The sequence below is a fragment of the Cornus florida genome, unplaced genomic scaffold (assembly GCF_030987335.1).
Source record: "Cornus florida cultivar Cherokee Brave unplaced genomic scaffold, ASM3098733v1 CherokeeBrave_3.0.0_Hap2_Chr05, whole genome shotgun sequence".
In the NCBI taxonomy this organism is placed as follows: Eukaryota; Viridiplantae; Streptophyta; class Magnoliopsida; order Cornales; family Cornaceae; genus Cornus; species Cornus florida.
Window position 1 is genome coordinate 106,477,409 of NW_026775575.1, and position 20,210 is coordinate 106,497,618.

General features: G+C 34.5%; 2 protein-coding genes across 3 annotated transcripts in view; one reads left to right on the forward strand and one right to left on the reverse strand.

Moving 5' to 3' along the window:
• Positions 1–1,070: 1,070 nt before the first annotated feature.
• Positions 1,071–9,866, reverse strand: LOC132308299 (KH domain-containing protein At5g56140-like). Its single transcript, XM_059806341.1, has 7 exons — positions 9,611–9,866; positions 8,072–8,157; positions 4,456–4,610; positions 3,325–3,444; positions 3,115–3,231; positions 1,821–1,964; positions 1,071–1,695 (listed from the first exon to the last, which is right to left on the reverse strand). Exons 1-7 carry the CDS (start codon positions 9,718–9,720, stop codon positions 1,546–1,548), a joined length of 882 nt encoding a protein of 293 aa, XP_059662324.1. The 5' UTR covers positions 9,721–9,866; the 3' UTR covers positions 1,071–1,545.
• A 3,422-nt stretch (positions 9,867–13,288) lies between these two features.
• LOC132308301 (proteasome activator subunit 4) overlaps positions 13,289–20,210 on the forward strand; it is a 38,170-nt gene continuing 31,248 nt past the window's right edge. The window contains exons 1-4 of one of the 2 annotated variants that reach the window (XM_059806343.1): positions 13,289–13,711; positions 15,451–15,553; positions 15,655–15,767; positions 16,236–16,358. In XM_059806343.1, the coding sequence (XP_059662326.1) occupies positions 13,551–13,711; positions 15,451–15,553; positions 15,655–15,767; positions 16,236–16,358 (500 nt within the window). In that variant the 5' untranslated portion in view covers positions 13,289–13,550. Of the gene's footprint in view, positions 13,712–15,450; positions 15,554–15,654; positions 15,768–16,235; positions 16,359–20,210 lie in introns of those variants that run through there. The other variant, XM_059806345.1, reaches the window with a different exon arrangement.

The following is a 20,210-nucleotide window of genomic DNA, read 5'->3' on the forward strand; positions in this document are numbered from 1 at the left end:
TAAAAAAATTCTAAAGATTTTACCTAACCTAAATTAGTTCGTAATGTTTTAGTGGGGAATTTGTACACTAATACATATTTATTTGGACTTTGAAATCTAAAAAATATTAGAAAAAATTAGGTCCACGTAATAGAAATACTCCGTATATCCCCCCTAGTTTGAATTTTTTTTCATAAATGCAATATCTTTTTTATCCTTAATAACTTCACAATCATATTGTATTTAATTATTCATTACCAAAATTGGCTCCTTGTTTTTTGGCGCAGTATTTTGAGAACTTAAATTTGAGATTGCTTTGTTGAACGGAATAGAGAGACTAAAGTACCACACTGATCTAAGCCAAAAGGCTGAGAAAATTGCTTCATTTTTTTTTTTTTTTTTTTTCTTATTCAAAAATAATAATAAAATCTTATTCTTTAATACAAAAAGTAAATACAGGCCCAGTTATTCATACTGGTGAGACAGGAATTGTATTTGTTACGTATATATATGCGTTCTACGGTGGATTATGAAATATACCACCGACATCGAAAATATATACTCTTTCCGTCCCAATATAAGTGTCATTATTAAGACTAGTTTGGTGTGGTTGAATGAAATAAAATAGGAATAAAATACTTTTTTTATTCATTCATTTATTATTATTATTTTTAAAGTGGGAATAGAATGATAATTCCTTTAGTTGACAAGTGAAATGAATTAGTGAAATCACCATTATTAGATAATAGAAAAGAATAGTTACCAAACAAAAAAATAGAAACAAAAACATTTAAAGTAAGTTAACAAACCAAAGAATAGAAACAAAAACATTCCATGACGTTAAATTGGAATGAAGCGAGTATATAATTGTTAAACATGAGGACTTGCGAGTAGATCCCAAACAGAAACAAAAAAGTTTTGTCCATCATGGTGGATGTAGCACAGAACCCAATAATACTGAACCAACTTTGTTTTACCCTCTCTCTCTCTCTCTGAAGAAGTTTGCTTATATATGTATTAGAATTATATTTTTTGTGCTCAATGCGGATAATCCTGACGATAGTTTCAGCAGATTAAAATAAACTCAGTAAGAGTTATAACCCAGAACAGAACAACTGGAGAACATAGTACCATTTCACTAAAGAACCACCGAGAAAGAATGAGTTCAACAAATCTTCAATACCACCTATGCTACTACTAGTAACATAACACTTGACCTAAACAATATGCACAAGGCAGACATTGTTTGCCTCACTTTCAGTATACAAACCATACCTTAATTCTCACAGAAATCTCCCCTGTAACAAAGCCATCATCACAAGCTTAGGATAAACGACAGTCTGGGAGAGAGAATGTTCTACCCAAACTGCCTAAAGCAACATGGACACTGTCAATTAAACCTCCCCCAAATAGAAAGATAAATAACACTTCATATCACACGCAAACAAATTAGAACTGGCACATTTCAAAGCCAGTGCCCCGATGGCAGTTGGAGGCATTGGCTGCACAGCACCGCCTTAAGAGACTAACGGACAAGTTCCAAAAGCGCACAAATGAGGATTTCCACTACCCCCTCGTCTTGGCCCTCTTCATACCAAGGCTGTTGTGGAAGGGGGACACAGAACCAGACATTTGAGAACCTTCGTCACGAAGTGTACCATTAATCAATGCGAGCTCCCGTAGTTGATGTTTCTTATAGAAATCCTGAGATTCATCCTGCATGATGGAAGAATATTAATACATCAATTAGCATTCCCAGCAAATATGGGCAAGGACTGCAATAAAGACGAAGGTCTTCAAGATGAATTATTTAGGCCATTAGGGAGGGGGAAGAAAGTTACCATGGGCTTGAGCAGATCTTCAAGAATCTCACGTGCTTGCATTAGCCTAGCATCAATAATCTCAACTGGTAATTCTGCCTCGACAAGTATGTGGAGAGGTTCATTCAGATGCTCATACCCCGGCTTTCCTCTCATCATCTCTTCCTTCAAATAATAATAAACAAATTATATTGACATTGCACGGGAAATGAAAAATAAAAAACATTAATAATAATAAAGAAAGAGATATGTAAGTTCACGAACAACTTTGAAGAAACTCGCAAATTGAAGAAAGAATGCTATTCAAAATGATTAATCAAACTTGTTGCCAATGGCATGTACAGAATATACAACTGGAGCTTACATCAGAGTAGAGAATGGAGTTAGGAAGCATTCATAGCAGATATCAGGAAGAATTGATCAGTGAAATAATTACATATAGTGATTTCACTTGACAAAATTTGGCTACCGTGTCAAAAATTTATCTCAATGTTTCCCCTACTTCTAAGTATCATTTAATGCAGTTCTATATTCTCTAGGCTAATCTGCTAAAGGCTTTTAACAGGAAGAAAGCATTCAAAAAGGGAAAACGTAATACCCATCAACATACGGTTGCATGACTGTTATAATGTCAAGATCTGACTAGGTACTAAGAATTTATAAAGTTACTAAATCATCTAATTAGAAGTCGGATTGGAAGGATAGCAACTACATATATAATTTTTGTGGATGAAAATTGTACTTTTCTGTTTGAGGTCCCAGCACCCTGCATAAACCAAACCAAATCAAGCGGTTGGCTATTAGTCCAAATAAGTTTTTTAAACCCTGAGTAATTATCATAGCTCTTTCTTACCAATATAAAGTTGCTGAATATTTAAATTAATTAATCGTCTGACAAGGTATTGAGAATCTATAATATGATTCAGCATCCAATGTGAAATTGTGAAGTTAAAGCAGAATAGTTGACCGAGCTACATGTAGACTTTTCCTGATCCAAATGTTTGTTTTGATCAAGGTCCAAAGAAGTTGAAAACACTGAATATATCCTGGCTCATTATCATTAAAAAAAATAAAAATAAAAAATAAAAAAATCCTTGGTTGATATGATCAAAAGGTACAACAGAGAGCATTCAAATCTTCCTGTCTGAAAGGTCCTTCATTTTGAAAGAGAAAAAAAGTTTGCTACCAGAATGCAAAAATAATGGTTTCTTCAATTTTCTTTTACTTGGTCTTTCATGTATAAATATGGTAGCACCAAAGAAAACATGCCATTGTGTAGAATCAGCAATATCGAAAAAATACTCATTATTATTACTTTAGCAGGATCTTTGATGCAACCACGTCCTCTGATCAAAACACGGCAGTCAGTACTTGCTTCCACTCGCTTGAGAGAGTTCCCTCTAGGGCCAAGGAGGCGTCCAACAAAATTGTACTGCAACAAGAAGTTGGCAACAGGAAGTTCAACATCAAATTCAGAAGAACTACAACATCAAAAAGGACACTGGAGCAAGAAAATAATTCATACATTGGGATAGTGGTCAACAGGAATATCCACCCTGATCGTTCTCTTCACTATGAGACCAGATGAGCTACCTTGAGAACTAAGCCAGTTTTGTGCAGATGAAGGCTGTAAGAGACCTGACATCTGCACAGTAAATTTTCAAACATTATTAAAAAGAAAGAACAGATCTTTATGCGGCACAGAGGCAGACATCTCCAAGGTTTAAAAAGAAAAAAAGAATACCTTAGAGCAGCTGAACAAGTAAATGCATAAATACAAGAGAACCACATAATTAAATAAGAGCACCTCAACAAATATAGCAATAGAACACTAGAAACATATGCCAAAAAATTTGAATAATTGTAGAAGACCTTCAGGTTATTGGGCTCCTATTGATCTGAAACCAGAGCACTGAAACCAAAATGTTCAATCCACTTTACAACTACTAAAAAGAGTCATAAGGTTGTCTTGCATCACACAAAAGCATCTTTAACAGCCATTTCAACCCATGATAAATTAAGACGGTTACTTAGTAACCGAAACTAATGAAACCGTTTTTCCCAATAAGTCTCCTGCGGTTGCAAGAATTAAATAACACTACTTATTAGATTGAAGAGTCAACAATAAAATATATAACACTACTTTTAGATTAAAGAGTCAGCAATAATACACAATAAGAACAGGTCTTCCTGTTGTCTCTACCTTCCTAGATATTGAACAAGTCCACTCAATACCTCAGATTAAGGACTTCCACTCTTAGCCAGTAATGCAGTTCTAGGCCAGAAAGTACTCAAATATACAATTATGTCATGTACTAGGTATCATCCTTTTGACAATTAGAAAAAACAACGGCAAGGGACAACTTTATAATTATAATTCATCATCCTTGCCTTTATCCCGTACAAACAAGGTTGGCCAACTATATAATTATAATTGAATATCTGAATAAGGACACCAAAATGAACCTAGGTAAGTTTCTTGATGATGTTAGCCTCAAACTACCTGTCACGATAGAAGTGGGATTTCAGGATACAAGCACTCAAATAGAGTAATTAAGTTAGCATGAAAGGTAAATAAGATTTTGTCAGAAATACTTGTGAAAACAGTAAAATTAGATGGAACAAAAGTTATGTTAATGATGGTTAGTATCCGTACTTCTGATTGAATCGGTGATGCGGCTGATGCCCATCTGTTCAAATTAGCTCCTCCATTTGAAAATATTCCTCCTGAAGCTAGAGGGCTAGCATGTTCAAGCCCACTTTGATCTAAAACTGACGCATTCCCCAACAGATTGGTTACACGCAATATTTCTGCTCCAAAAATGTCAATTTTCAAGAATAAGATGTACCAGTTAGCATTTGTTAAAAAATTAGTTAGCAGTCACCACAAAATGGGACAGACAACACTGATTGTTTAATGGGTCAGTTAAAATCAATGGTTCCCCGATGTAACGAACTTAATCTTTCAGAAGAATGCACCTGGGACGAATGAAAAAAAAAATGTAGTCAAGTTATATCCTGTTTTAGCTTATAACTAAATGGTCCGTACACATCCACAAACAATTTGCCAGATTATTAGTTTGCACTTTGCATAAGCCATGCAAGAAGAAGGTTATACGAGGAAATTGCATATCTAACTAAACTACTGATGATTAAAAGCAACCAAAATCTTAAATGCATTACAACCAAGTATTTGAAACATCTATATTGAACTTCATTTATAAGGGCATGAGCAATGCACGAGACCCCGCCATTGCGTGGTCAAGGGAGGGTTAGATGTACGCAGCCTTACCTCTGCATACGGAGCTTGTTTCCCGTTTCGACCCGCAAAAATAGAAGATTACATATCTAATTGAACATTTTTTGTAACAAATACCTAGCTGAACATTATTTATAAACATTATAATTAAGCCAATATTGGCCTGAAAACCCAACCAAATTAAAAAATTAATTTAATGAAAAGAATTGAACAAGAGGACTCCTCCACGACAATAGAAGATGATGAAAAAGAACAATGAAAACAAAAAATTATTCAGGTATCCAAATCAATCCCAACCAAAAATATGCCTCTTTATTGAGGAAGTTCTTTTGGCAAGGAAATTAGCATCTGAACCAGCCAAACTTGGAACCCCACAAAAACTACAGGCCAAAGATCTTGATATGTCAAGAAGCTCCTTAACTAGAAAACGAATTCCAAGTACCAGCCAAACCATTTCAACCTCCTTTGAACATTAGAGGGAAATTATATTATGACAGGGTTACATATGCCCATTCTTCTGCCATCTTATAACCATAAAGAAGAGCCTCAATTTTAAGCTTTATCATAATCATCCCACCAAAAAGAATTCAAGATGTAAGCAAGACCTACCGTTTTTATTTCTAAAGACTCCCTGGATCTCACTCTAACACAGGCTTCCCAGAAAGCAAGCATCAAATAAAAGAAAATGAGTTCATAAGAGGGATTAATAACTCTTGAGATGCATTAGCTGATGCAGTTGAATAGATATTGCAAAACCTTTGAATATGGAAGAAATCAAATCCACAAGAGAACGGAAACAAAGACTCACTTTTGATGTTAATTTAACCAAAATTGAACGCAAACAATTATCTCTTCCCAACAATTTGTTAAGAAACCAAAATGTTTTTTCTTTAACCTTTTCTTTTAAACAATTATCATTATGTTTGAAGTGTCTTAGACTCACAAAACTCATTTCTTACATCAGCACAATTTCCTCGAATAATCAGGATATCCATCTAGCTTAGCTTTTACAGCAAGCAGCAGATCAGGTTATACAAATAGGTCAAAACTCAAAAGAGCTGTTTCCTGGCACAGTCTGGACCAAAAACAATGAGGGTAGCATAACTGGTGATTTATCCCTGATGATATTCGTTATGTGGCAAAGCTCAAGTAGGAATTCCTAAAAATTCTTCATAATCTGCTGCTTATTTTTCTAGTTCATAAATGCACTACGGATTCCTTTACAATTACAATGTTTGTGTTTCTATAGTGCATGCCATACACATATGCCACATGTTGTAATCTGAATGGCGTTAAATTTACCCTTTACGATTGCCTACTTATTCGTGTTTAGGGCTAATGTAGCCCTAAAAAGGGGAAATAAGCCTGTGAATTTTGGCATCATTGGCACTTTGTCTCCAGTCACGCCCTTGGCAACTTGTGGTCATGCAACCATTCTGATCAGTCAGACCATCCACCAAGAGAAAAGATTTACCATTTGAAGGGCGTGAATTGTTTCTCAAGTGATCATTACTTTACCATTTTTTTTTGGGAAAAAAAAATGGCCTTAAATCTTTGTCTTTGCTCACTTGACTCTTCAATTTTCATCTTCCTTGTGCAGCCATAGAGAGAGAAGATAGGATTCTTCCTGTAAGTCCACTCCTCTCTTCTTTGTCTTTCTTGCTTAAAACTTGTCATTTGATTCAAAGCTTCTTTCCCTCTTGTATACTTCCCCATAGAATGAGGACAAGGAAATTATTGTAGATGAGTGAGAGCAATATGTTTGATTTTTAAGCATGAGTCCAGCTCTTGAAAAGAATGGTAATCCATTCCAAATGATGATGAAGTGGCCATTAACCCTAGGATTATAAGGATAGCATTGTATTGTTTTTCATTCCCTTTTTCTGCTTGTCATTTCTTGACTCATTTCCAGCTTTGGCCTGAACAACTACGTCCAAAAGTTTACATAATAATGACAGGTGTGCTAGAAAAGAGTTTAGTAAAGAACTTGTCCTCTAAGAGCACTATATTGTCATACCTTGAAACATGGTCAGAGGAATACCTTTTTCCTCTCAAAAGGATAATGAATCTCCCACATTCTAAAAATGAGGAGGAGAATCATATATCTAGCAATTGGGATGAGGCCGGCGAAAAGAGGGATCTTGTTCCTGTGAGCAGGACCAATGGAGAATTTTTTGTTAGCTCTAAATGTTTCTTATGGCATTCCAGATTTATTTCCTTTAGTTAATTCTCACTATTCTGTCGTCTTTGTTAGTCTTTAGTAAGAAGCTGCTCACTAACCTCCGAAGAGTCAAGTTTAACTCAAGGAACTACAAATGGTGTAGGGCATGGATAGAGACTTTGACCAACTACTTGGCCTCGATCAAGGGATTATAGTGCATGCAGAGCTGCTTTCCCCAGCTGAAGGAGTGAAAGTTGAAGCAGTTGCACAGACCACCCTAGTTCCTGGATCAGTAGAGTGAGTGAGTCTAAAAGGAAGATATTTCAACTCCTCAACCAATTACTATGTCAGAGCCACTCTTTAAAGATCTTGATCAAGTTCAAGAGATGGAGATGACAAATGAGCTCAAGAAAATCAACTAAACTTAGGGAAGGGAGCACAGGCAAGTGAATAGAAAAAAGAAGAGCTAGTTGACAAGTCTGGCAGCAGGGAGTGTTGTTTAATAGGGAGGTAATATTCCTTCTAATCTAACGCGAATGAGTAAACATTTGCAAGAAACCAATCATCTGCAAAGGACTTGATTGTTTCAATGATCTTCAATGCTACATTTCTCAATGTTTTGATCCCTATGAGAATGTTCAAAATCTCGATGTTTTTCTAGTTGACTCTATAAGAAAGCACCATAAGGTCCTTAAGTCACCTCTTTTCTTTTTCTTTTTTTTCTTTTTTTTTTTTTTCTGTCCATTCAGAATTCCCATGGCTAAAAGTATCAGATAATGGAATTTCTTCTGGAAGTTTCTACCCAAATTTTTTAGATAACACGTACAACCACGTCTAGATCTTCAAACTCACCTTGATTCAACAACCGATAGCAATGAGGAAGTACAGGCATAAATGGACTAAGCTTGTGACGTTCAGCCACTAACTCAGAGAGATACCTATAAAAATAATAGCTAGTTAGAGTCCACTGTGCAGTTATTAATAGAAACTATGCCTACAAACACCTAAGCATGAAAAAATATCATGATTGTAAATGAAAGTAATTTTTATCAGGCTGTGACTTAAAGGAAAAAAGAAAAGCTGAAAACAAAAACAAAAATAGGAAGTGATGGAAGGTCAGGAGTTTGAACCACATCAAATAAAACATCTTAAGCTGGTTTTAGATGGAACAACTTCATACAATTACTTGCATCGGCATCAACAATGAAGAGCATAAATAAAATAAATAAGAAAAATACTCTAAAAAAGATGATGCTTGAACAAACCCATTCAATCTACCACAATTACCCAATAATATAATCATACAACTAAAGGAATGTTTTCTTTTCCATAGAGAATGCTTACTGTGAGATGATAACAAATGCAATAAACAACAAGGGCTCATTCAGATGTCACGTGGATATCCATTGATTTCATTGTGCTTTATGGATGAATATAGCATTAGATGATAAAACTCCATCACCTAAACTGTGCCATTGCAGCAAATGGAAACAATCATCAAAAACAATAACCCAAATTGGAAGTGTCGATTTCAAACTCCTTAAGACTCGTTCTGATACAATTCTCTTTCGTGGATCTTTTTGGGCATTGATATTTACCATCGACTTCCATGTTAAAGCAATGTAGCCATTCATGTTCCCTAAAAATCCAACTGTGCCTAAATGAAAAAAATACCTAGCAAAAATTAAATAAATAAATAAATTGCAATTGCCAGATGAATTTGGTTGCTTTCACAGCCACTAAAAGCAGCTCGCCCAATATCTCAACCTCAAAGACTAAATGAACAGCAAAAATATATATATGGAAATTACAATTCTTAACATCAGAACATGAATGACTAGCAGAGCAAAAACAAAATTAAATGACGTTCAAGCTCACCAACCAAAGCGACCTTAGTTCACTACATAAAAATTTATTCTTACAGACAACCATACAAAAAGTAAGGTTACATAATCAACCAGAAAATAATATCAAACCAGAATTTGATACAGCCGGCCCTAGAACACAATCATTCGGATCTATGTCAGGGGAGGAATTGAATTAGATCTTAAAAAATCACTACTTTACAACACACACGTTATACTGAACATCAATTCTTCTCACTGATATTAGTTATGCATTCAAACGGAACCGAACCCACTAAGATAAATCAGATTCATCAAAACTATATGCATACACACAAAATAAATCAACCAGTCAAAGTCATACTATAAAAAAACATAATAGAATAAAACGAATTGATAGAAGTGGTGCAAAACCCTAATCATCGAACCAGTTCAAAAATAGAGTGAATTGTGCAAGATCGTAAGTGAATTGTGCGAGATCTATAGTGTGTGTAAATGTATGTAAGGGGAGAAAAGTTGGTTTGTGGAAGAGAGCAGTATAGCATACTTCTCTTGCTCGACGATCGCGGTGGTGGCGGAGCGAAGCCCGCCGATGTGAGGAGAGTGAGGGGCGGTCGAGGGAGAGGGTGAGTAAGCCATGTACCTGCCGGAAGACATCTTTCCGGCGAATTGGCGTCAGATCCCGGCCAGATTGGACAGCGACCGAACACCTCTCTCTCTCTCTAAATTAGCGAGCAAATCTGAGCTTGCTGCATTTATTTGAAGGTCCAAACTCCGAAGGCACGGACCCTAAATTGAGTGATTGAGAAATACGTACGTGGTAGTATGTATCTTCTCGCTAGACAATGGTACTGTAACTGTGGTCTGTGAGCTGGTAAAACTAAATAGCGTAATTTAAAAATACACCCCTGGAGTTTCTGCCAACTCTCAAACTCCCCCAATCTTTAATCTCAAACTCTTCACCCACCGGAAATAACTGGGGAGTTGCGCCAAAAAAGGGCTATATAACTTTTTGAATACTTTGAAAAAAAAAAAAAAAAAACCAAGGTATAACATTAGATGAAATAATAGCAATAATTTACGTTGATGTTAGTATTTTTTTTTTTTTTTTTTATAAGATAGATGAGAGAAGAGAAAGGATAGCATCGAATTATTATCGTACCCTCCATCGAATTACTATCATACCCTCCATTTATAATTTTTGAGGTGGTTCAATGTTATAATTTTGGAGATTAATTTTAACATTACGAAAGTATTACTAACTTACTTTTTTTTCCCTCCAAATCTTTTCATTTTTTTGAATGATACAAATCATACAATAGATATCCCTCCAAATCATTCTCAATCTTTTATTTTATTTTCAAATCATCCCATCCAAACGAGACCTAAATGATAAGGACTTTCCTTCTAATTTTACAAAAGATATTTGTGTACATATGTTGTGATGGTAAATAAAAATATAAATAAATATAATTATCATTTAATACTTTCGAAAATCAGTACAGATGGACAATGTTATTTTTAAAACTACAAGAAAGGTCATTGTTGCTTACAATTACTTATGTAACAAACTAAATCCCGAGTCCTTCACTTAAAAGCATAGAAAGTACCACTAAAACTATACTCTTCATAGTTTAAAATTTAACTATTGACAACATTTTTCAAAACTGTTATAGAAAAAAATATATACGAAAATAATTATATAAAAATAGATGGTTTTGGATGTTGTTATTGGCAAATTTTATGCTCCTTTTAGTAAGAAAGAAGAACATTGGATTGAAGGAAGAGAAAAAAAATACAAAAAGAGATATCTTTAGGGAATAAATTGTGTTATCCCCTCTCTTTTTTAGTTAGATGGAAAATAAAATAAAAGAAATAAATATCTTATTTAGTTTGTTAGAAGCAAATGAAAGAGAGGGTGTTAATTATAAATAAAGTTTTATAATTTTAAAACTTATATAAAGTCTTGTATTTTTTCTTTCGCGTCTTCTATTCATATCTAGAAGGATAAGAAATGAAATATGACTCATCCAAAGAGGATAAAAAACATTATAGATTTTGATTACCGAAATAATTTCCATTTACTCTAAGCTACGTCAAAGATCAATATCAGGTTTTCATATTCTAAACTTAATTATAGAATAAAAATCATGGCATATATTATTTGTTAGTAACCATTAAAGCTTGGGGCGTAGTGATATATTTTTTCCTTTCAAGACCGGATGTGCGAATTATTTGCAATATTCTGGAGGTATCATTTTAATTAATGAAACTAGGTTATTGAATAATATATATACAATGAAATTCAAGGGTCAAACATTACAAAAAAAAAAATAATGATAATAACAAATAAATATTTCCATTGCAGTGTTTTTTTTTTTTTTTTTTTTTTAACACCCATGCCTTCTAACACCTTTTGGGATAGAGTGTTTGTATTATTGCCCATTTGGTTCCATTGCAGACTTAATTATTAACAGATAAATAAAAATGATAAATGCAAAAAATAATTTTTTTTTATATATTTAATCATTTACGCATGTTTTGCGTGTGACTCATTTGTAACTCTAAAATTGAGAAGTAAAACAAATATACCAACCATATTATTTGATAAAAACATTTATCAAATAAGCTAACTATACCTTATTTGACAAAACGTTTGGTTGTTAAAAAAAAAAAAATGCTAACCATACTTTATTTGATAAAATGTCTGGCTCGTGACAAACTAAATATCTATGAAACCAGGGTGGTTAAAATGTAAACATTGAAATTAATTTGTTAGGGCAAATTCAATGGATTGCTATTTGGACTGTTATTTAAAAAATATAATATGTGGATTTAAAATGGACTCTTTAATGACATGTCAAATGGGTTGCCAAAATATAACTTTGTCAAATATTGTGCCAAATATAGCACAACATATAACTATTGCCAAATCTGCTATTACTTTCTTCCTTCTCTCTTCTCCCTCGCATGGGTTGCCAATTTGGTGTTGTGCTTGTGTATATGTATATATGTTAGTGTTGTGTGTATAGTTATGTATATATCTGTTGTGTGTATATGTAAGTCTGTTGTGCTAGCGCACGCGTGTGTGTATATATATGTCAATATTTTTATTTATTTAATTTTAATAAGGCAAATAAACTAAATAAAATACAAATACTAAAAAAAAAAAAAAATGATTGTTAAAAATTGTAGTTGAAAAATAATGATTATTGCGTAAAAAAAAAAATATTTTGGATGAAATGCATTATTGGAGATGATCTTATAGCTCATGTCAAAATATAGATTTGGCATAAAAAAAAATGATATCTTGCATTAGAGATGGTCTTAACTCAGTAGATGATAAAGTTAAAAAACAAAAAAAAATTTTGAGCATAATGGAAACCAATACTGCTAAATTACTAATTGATGTTGATCGATATTAAAAGAATGCTAAGGAATTATATATATAATAAATTGATAAAATGAGTTCAAGGGATGTCTTAAAAAATTATATTTGAATCTCAAGACAGTATTCACTTTATTATTCATACTTCAATTAAGGCTGGTTATTCTTTATGTAAAATATTTTTTATTTTTTAATACCGAGTTATTGTAAAATATTTTTTATTTTTTAATACTGAGTTATCGTAAAATATTTATGAAAAAAAAAAATTATTAAAGTCTGACAAAAATAAATTACCTATAAATATTAGACAAATTATTTTACACGTTTCGTTTAATAAACTTTATCTTAATTTCGACCTAAACTTTTTATCAAATACTAAAAAAATAAAAATATTTTACTTTTCAAACAATAATAGCCTAAAATTGAATGATTTTCATAAGTATTTTAATATAAATAATGTACATGTTTGAAAACTAGGGTGGACCAATGACAACACACAAATAAAACACAGACGACATTTGTTGGGAATAAAGATCCGAAGCTTATACTATACCTAGGAAAAATCATAGATCTCTTTCACTGACAAAGATGCCCGAACTTTTTAACCCAAAAAACAAAAATAACGGTGCCAATTAGTATATATTTAATTTTTCCAACGGCAAACAAAGCTATTAGAAATTCAATGGCCGAGTTCAAGCCACGTGGACGGACAAGGACCCTCCCGGTCCATCACGAACCCGAAAGTTCTCATTTTCCACCAACGTGGTTGACCCCTCCACTCGCCTCTTTCCCCAAGAAAACTATATATATCGTCGATATACATATATATATATGATATATCTAACAATTCATCATAGTCGCCCAAAGTCATCGAAGTAGACAAAGCTCGTCCACCGCCGATACCGGTTACCAGTCAACCTCCGACCTTAAATCTGCCCCAATTAATACTCTTTCTTTCTCTCCCCTTTTCTTGGCCAGAAAGAAAAGGAAAAGAAAAATCAGCACACAGCAGACAAGAGTGTCTATATATACTGGAAGAGAGGGATAGGGATTTTCATTAATCGGTTTTGATTGTTTACAGAGAGCATAGATACTCAAAATGCACCTGTATAATGCTTGGCTTCCTCCACCTGTCGCCGAGGAGACCAAGAGAGAGAAAGAGTCCTTCTCTCGAGTTGTGAGGGCTGTGAAGGAGTCTTATCGATCGGATGATCCTGAATCGGTTTACTCTACTCTCAAATGGGTCTCTGTCATCGACCTGTGAGTTCAATTTAAAATTTCTAGTATGATGTATCTATATCTATATGTATGCCGAAACTAAACAATTGTCTACTATCTGAGACCGATCACTTGCTCATTTGCCTATCAGTTTGTTTATATTCTGTAAAGTATGTAACATCAACGGAACTTTTTTCCAATTGCAAAATGCTATTTTTATTATTATTTTTTTGTTGAAGTTTACAAGCTCAATTACTCTAGTTACAAATGTAAAAAGTTGATAAAAACAATTTATATGAAATATAATGGAAAAGATTGGACTGTAGTTGTTAGCTGTAACTGAGTTTTGTTTACTTTACTTTGCAAAATGCTATTTTTATTATTATTATTATTTTTGTTGAAGTATATAAGCCCAATTCCTCTAGTCACAAATGTAAAAAATTGATAAAAATAATTTATATGAAATATAATGGAAAAGATTGGACTGTAGTTGTTAGCAGTAACTAGTTTTTGTTTACTTTTCAGCATTCAGAATTTTGTCATAGGTTGTTTATCGGGACACACCATATATATGTATGCTAAATGATCAATAAAACAGATAGGAAATTGAATGGCATTACAAAGCTTTGATCACACCCTACTTATCAAAAAAAAAAGAAGGTTTGATCACACCCTAAGAAGCACAGTCACAGTGCTGATACACTGATACAACAATTTTTTAAAAAGTAGAACACTGACATGAGCATGACGAAAAAGAAAAAAGAAAATTTTCTTTAAAATTTTCGTAATCAGGGGCGGACCGAGGAAGTTCTATTTAGGGGGTCAAATTGTAATATATTTTTTCTTCACATTAGTAATCCTACCATATATTTTGAATGTAAAAGATAAAAAATCTAAGAAAATATTGCTTATAAAAAAAAAAAAAACAAAAAACAAAAAACATTTCAATCCATTAACAGCATTGAAAATTATATCCAAGTCAATTTTTACATAGACATGTACAAAATAGATTAAAAATTAAATCCTATCATACATCCTATATATCGGACAGACTTTACAATTTTCTAAACAAAGAGGAGGTTCCTTTTTAAAAGTATTCTCACAAATGGAACGAGGCCAAATTTAAATTCAGTGGTCTTAAACGATATTACAGTATTACTTAATTAATTTGAAGGTTACTCTTTGCGGGGAAACAAATAATTTGACTGATAGCAACTTTTCTTTTTGGTTAATGGATGAATCCACTGATGATGCTTTGTATTATTTGCTTCTTGATGAATAAATTATATTTTGCTATGAATATGAAAATAATAATCAGGTGGGCATTGGATGGTGGTTCTAGCAATGGATAGTTGGATGGACTTAAATGTCATATAATTTTTTATGGACCAAATATCATGTGGATTTGGAGGGATCAATTACAAGTTTATGTAAGTTTTGGGGGGCCAAATGTAAATTTGGTGTGTTTTAATACTTGAAGAGGGGCCACTTGGTGAAATGATCAAAAAAATTGTGTGTGTGGGTGGGGGGGGGGGCATGGCTCCCCTTGGTCCCTCTTACGGTCTGCCTCTGGTCGTAATAACTATAAGCATTCCTGTTGTAAAAACAGGATAGAAGGACATGATATATGTTTGTTGGTTAAACGGAAGAAAATTAGTCTTGTTTGCTGCTGTTGTGTTGTTGTTGTTGTAGTGGAATATAGGCTGTGATTCATTTTTCACTCTCACAAAATGCAGCTGGCAATACATGTGATATCTCACGTTTGTTCATTAATTTTGCAGTTTCATAAAGGCAAAAAGTGACATATCTTTGGATGATGTGGCTGCCCTTGTCGAAGTTGGGTTAGAATTGTTTTGTATTGCACAGAACAAACTTTATGCCCAGGTGGTCATTGTATTTCAGAATGATTTTTCTTCCTGTATGTGTTTGCCTTTTATTTTATTCTATTTTTTTGGCTGAATGATAGTTGTAATTATGTTGATTAGGTTAGATGGGGAAGCATACTAATTAAGTTACTGAATAAATACCGGAAGAAGTTGTCCTTCAAAGTTCAGTGGCGGCCTCTCTATGATACTTTGATCAATACGCACTTCACAAGGTGAGTCTTATGTTTGCTCCTTTATAACTATATTGGTAGTGTATATATTATTTGATTAAAGTATTGTGGACATTTTTTGTCATGAATCATTCTGCCCGTGCTCGTAATTTATGCAATGTGTGTAGGCTTTATTTTTATATGCCAATTATATCATGGTGATAAACATTTTGGTGATATATTTACTTTTAATCCTTTTGGAGAATCTATGATGTTGAATTCTTAACTTGATGTTATTGGTATTGGCTTCGTCAAATTTTTTATTTTATTTTATTTTTTATTTTTATTGTTTTGACTTTTAAAGTTTGGTGTTCATATTGAACGGTCTGGTTTAATTGTTTTTTTCTGACCTGTCCAAGCATATTGATAATTTACTATAGTTACTCCATATACCTGGGTTTCTTTCTTCATTTTTAGTTCTTATTTCTTAAAGCTATATGCTGGTGAATGTGAATTGTATATCCGTTACAGGGATACGGGCCCCGAAGGGTGGAGATTGAGACAACGACATTTCGAGACTGTTACTTCCCTTGTTCGATCCTGCCGGAGGTTCTTCCCACCAGGTTCTGCCTTTGAGATATGGTCTGAATTTCGGTAATATTCTGAGACTGTCTTTAATTTTGACAGTTTTGTAGATCAGTTATATATATATATATAATGAGTTATCTATTATTCATCATCTATTTGTCATTCTGTAATGAGTTTGAGGTCAAAATTTAGGTCTACTTAAAATGGCGCATCTTCATCTCATGAGGAAGATATGTATTATTATTGTTGTTATTTTATTTTCTGAAAGATATGTATTGAAATCACTTGAGGAGACTTATGTTGGTTGCAGGCTGATAGTTACACCAATACAGCCAGGTGATTGACTAAGTAAAGAGGTGCTGTTGACCTCTTTAACATTCTGAGATACTAGGCATTGTAGAACGATTTAAATCTCTCTTATATTTGTTTTAGTAATGTTCACACAGATAGTGTTGTAAGTTTGTTTATGCATCCACTGGACACTCTTCGTCTTACATTAGTAATCAAAATAAACTTTGAGTTCATCTGATAAAAGAAGGCTTATTTTCACAGAAATTGGGTTGACACTGGAAGCATATATTGCTCTAGTCTTGGTAGGATCTCTTAGTGAGGATAAAGTGTGGTCACCATACTTATTAGTGTGAATCAAGGAGGATCCATAACAATTGTTTGTTGCAAGAACATGTGGACAATCATAGTTTAGCTTTGTAACTCATGGTACATATGAATTGCAGTGGTTACACAAGTACTTGAAGGATTTGGGGTGCCGACTACAGTGTTTATGAACTTATACCATTATAACAAAGTTGGTCTTCCCTGACAAAAGTTGGTGCCTGCAGTTCTCATAGTCCATAAGTCATGATAGCCGATATACTTGCAGTACAGAAGTAAATATTTTAGTCCCACTTTTTGGCATTCTCAATTATTTGGGTTCATTCACACACACACACACTCAAAAGTATGTTTGTGAATTTGAATCAAAGGTGCTGTTGTCGGTGAGGGTACCTTTTTTTTCCCTAGTTGGTACTCACCCCCTCTCCCCCCCTCTCCCAAGGAATTGTTTGCATCCAAGAGGAGTCGAACCTTAGACCTGATGCTTCCCGAGACACTAGGGCCAAGTGACTTACCCACTTGAGCCAACCCCTTGGGGTTATCGGTGAGTATACTTAATTGATAAATGGCTGAAAAGATTGTCTTTCTTTCATATATCTCAAGGATATTTATACAGAATACACAGACTTAGTCAAGGTAAGTCAACTATACAATTAATTTGACAGCTAATACATTAATAGCTAATAGATAACATCAGCGAATAGATAACAGCTAATAGATAACAACAATAGATAACAGCTAATAGATAACAACAGCTAATAGATAAAAGTTGTACACGTTAACTCTCCCCCTCAAGTTGGTGCATAGATATCTCACATGCCTAACTTGGATAGTGATGTATGAAACGAACCACTAGTAACACAATGAGTTATCATATTAGCCAGCTGGTTCGCACTCTTAATGTAAGGAACCTCTATCACACCAGAATCCAGGTTATCCTTGACGTAGTTTCGGTCAAGTTCAATATGCTTAGTTCGATTGTGTTACACTGGATTATTAGCAATATCAATAGCTGCTGTATTATCACAAAAAATCAATATAGGTTTCTTTGGACCAAACCCAAGCTCACTTAAGAGAATCTTCAACGATGTAAGCTCCGTAATTGCATGATGAAGAGCACGGTATTCAGCTTCTGCACTAGACAACGATACCACATTCTGTTTCTTACTCCTCTAGGTCACCAAATTGCCTCCAACGAATGACACACACCCTGAAGTAGACTTCCTATCCAACTTGGCTCCCGCAAAATCAGAATCTGTATAACCCACAATGTCTAGGTGTCCATGCCTAGAGAACATAATACCACATAATACCTTTACCTGGAGAGGACTTTGGATAAGCCAAAATACGATTCACTGCATTCATGTGTCGGTGACTCGGATTGTGCATGAATTGACTCACAACACTAACTGCATACGACAAGTCAGGCCTAGTGTGAGTCAGATAGATCAACTTCCCCACTAGTCTCTGATATCTCTCCTTGTTTATTGGAATCTGATCAGGATAGATAGCTAAACAATGATTTACTTCAATAGAAGTGTCTATAGGAACACACGCAGAGTTACCAGTGTCAGCAAAGAGATCTAATGTATACTTTTGTTGAGAGAGAAAAAGTCCCTGCTTGGACCGAGACACTTCAATGCCCAGAAAGTATTGACGAACCCCCAAGTCCTTCATTTCAAATTCCTTGGCCAAATAGCTCCGAAGCTTCTCTATCTCATTGGTGTTGCTACCTGTAACAATCATGTCATCCACATAAACGATAAGCAAAGTAATATCATCACCATTCCTCTTATAGAAGAGAGTGTGATCTGCCAAAGCTTGCTTAAAACCACACTTCTTCATTGAGTATCTCAACCTGCCAAACCATGCTCTTGGTGATTGCTTCAACCTGTATAAAGCCTTCTTTAGCTTGCATACCTTACCTCCTTCAGGTGTAAACCCTGGGGGAGGATCCATGTACACCTCCTCTATCAAATCACCATGAAGAAAGGCATTCTTCACATCAAACTGTTGTAATAGCCAGTCCAAATTAACTTCGAGAGAGAGTATAACTCGAACAGTGTTCATCTTAGCCACAGGAGCGAAGGTCTCTTGATAATCAATCCCATAAGTCTGAGTGTATCCCTTGGCAACTAGTCTAGCCTTGTACCTTTCAACTGTCCCATCTGACTTATACTTCACTGTATACACCCACTTACATCCCACTGTCTTCTTTTCTTGAGGTAACTCAACCAACTCCCAAGTAAAGTTCTTCTGGAGAGCCTTCATTTCCTCTACCATAGCAGCCTTCCACTTAGGACCTCCAAGGGCATCCTGCAAATGACTAGGAATAGACACAGAAGACAATTGAAGGGCAAAAGCTAGGTGAGTCTTAGACAGACGGTGGTAGGAAACAAAATCAGAGATAGGATAGACAACATTAGAAGAAAATTTGGAGAAACCCAACCTATTAGGTTCTTTACGATCACGAAAAGGATACCTCCTACCCTGATCACTAACTTGTGGATTCAAGGCAGCAGTCTCCACAGAAGTTACAGGGTTAGAAACTTAGAATTAATATCTGAAGTTGAAGTTAAAGGAGAAGAAACATGTACCTCAGAGTTAATCCTAGAAGATTCATCAGATGGCATGGTAGTATCATCAAGAGGGATACTAGAGTTAGAAGGAGGCGGAATGACAGTGGCATCCTTGTTCCTTCTCACATATACTTCTTTGAACAAGTGGGCTGGTCTTTCACCTATTTTTTCATCGAACTCAGTCTCCACATGATCAAGAGTATCTAAAGGTTCTCCTTTTTTCATAACAGTTGAATCCTCCCCCTTACCTGAAATCCACAACCTCTTTTCTTCCAGCCATAATCGTTCCTCTTCCTTACTACTAATCTCCCCCTGAAGAGGAATCAGAGATACATCCCTAGAAAAATAAGACTTTCTTTCACAAAATTGAACATCCATGGACACACAGTATTTACTTGTAGGAGGATGAAAACATTTATAGCCCTTTTGTGAACTAGAGTAACCAAGGAAGACACACTTAAGAGCACGAGGATCAAGCTTATCCCTATGAAGAGAATGTGTATGAACATAACACACACAACCAAAAACCTTAGGACAAAGATTAAGTGTAGAAGGAATAGAGTGAAATTGGGATAGCATTCTCAATGGAGTTTGATATTTAATTACACGAGAAGGCATTCGGTTGATAAGAAAAATAGTAGTCATGACAGCCTCGCCCAGAAACGCTTAGGAACATTCATAGTAAAGCATAAGGTACGAGCCACCTCTAAGAGATGACGATTCTTAC

Excerpts from the sequence above, each read along its gene's own strand:
- LOC132308299 (XM_059806341.1), bottom strand. The coding sequence starts at position 9,720 with ATGTCTTCCGGCAGGTACATGGCTTACTCACCCTCTCCCTCGACCGCC. Across the intron at positions 3,445-4,455 it reads CATCACCGATTCAATCAGAA|ATGTCAGGTCTCTTACAGCC; the intron begins GTACGGATACTA and ends TTTACTGTGCAG. Across the intron at positions 3,232-3,324 it reads CTGTTGACCACTATCCCAAT|TACAATTTTGTTGGACGCCT; the intron begins GTATGAATTATT and ends TTCTTGTTGCAG.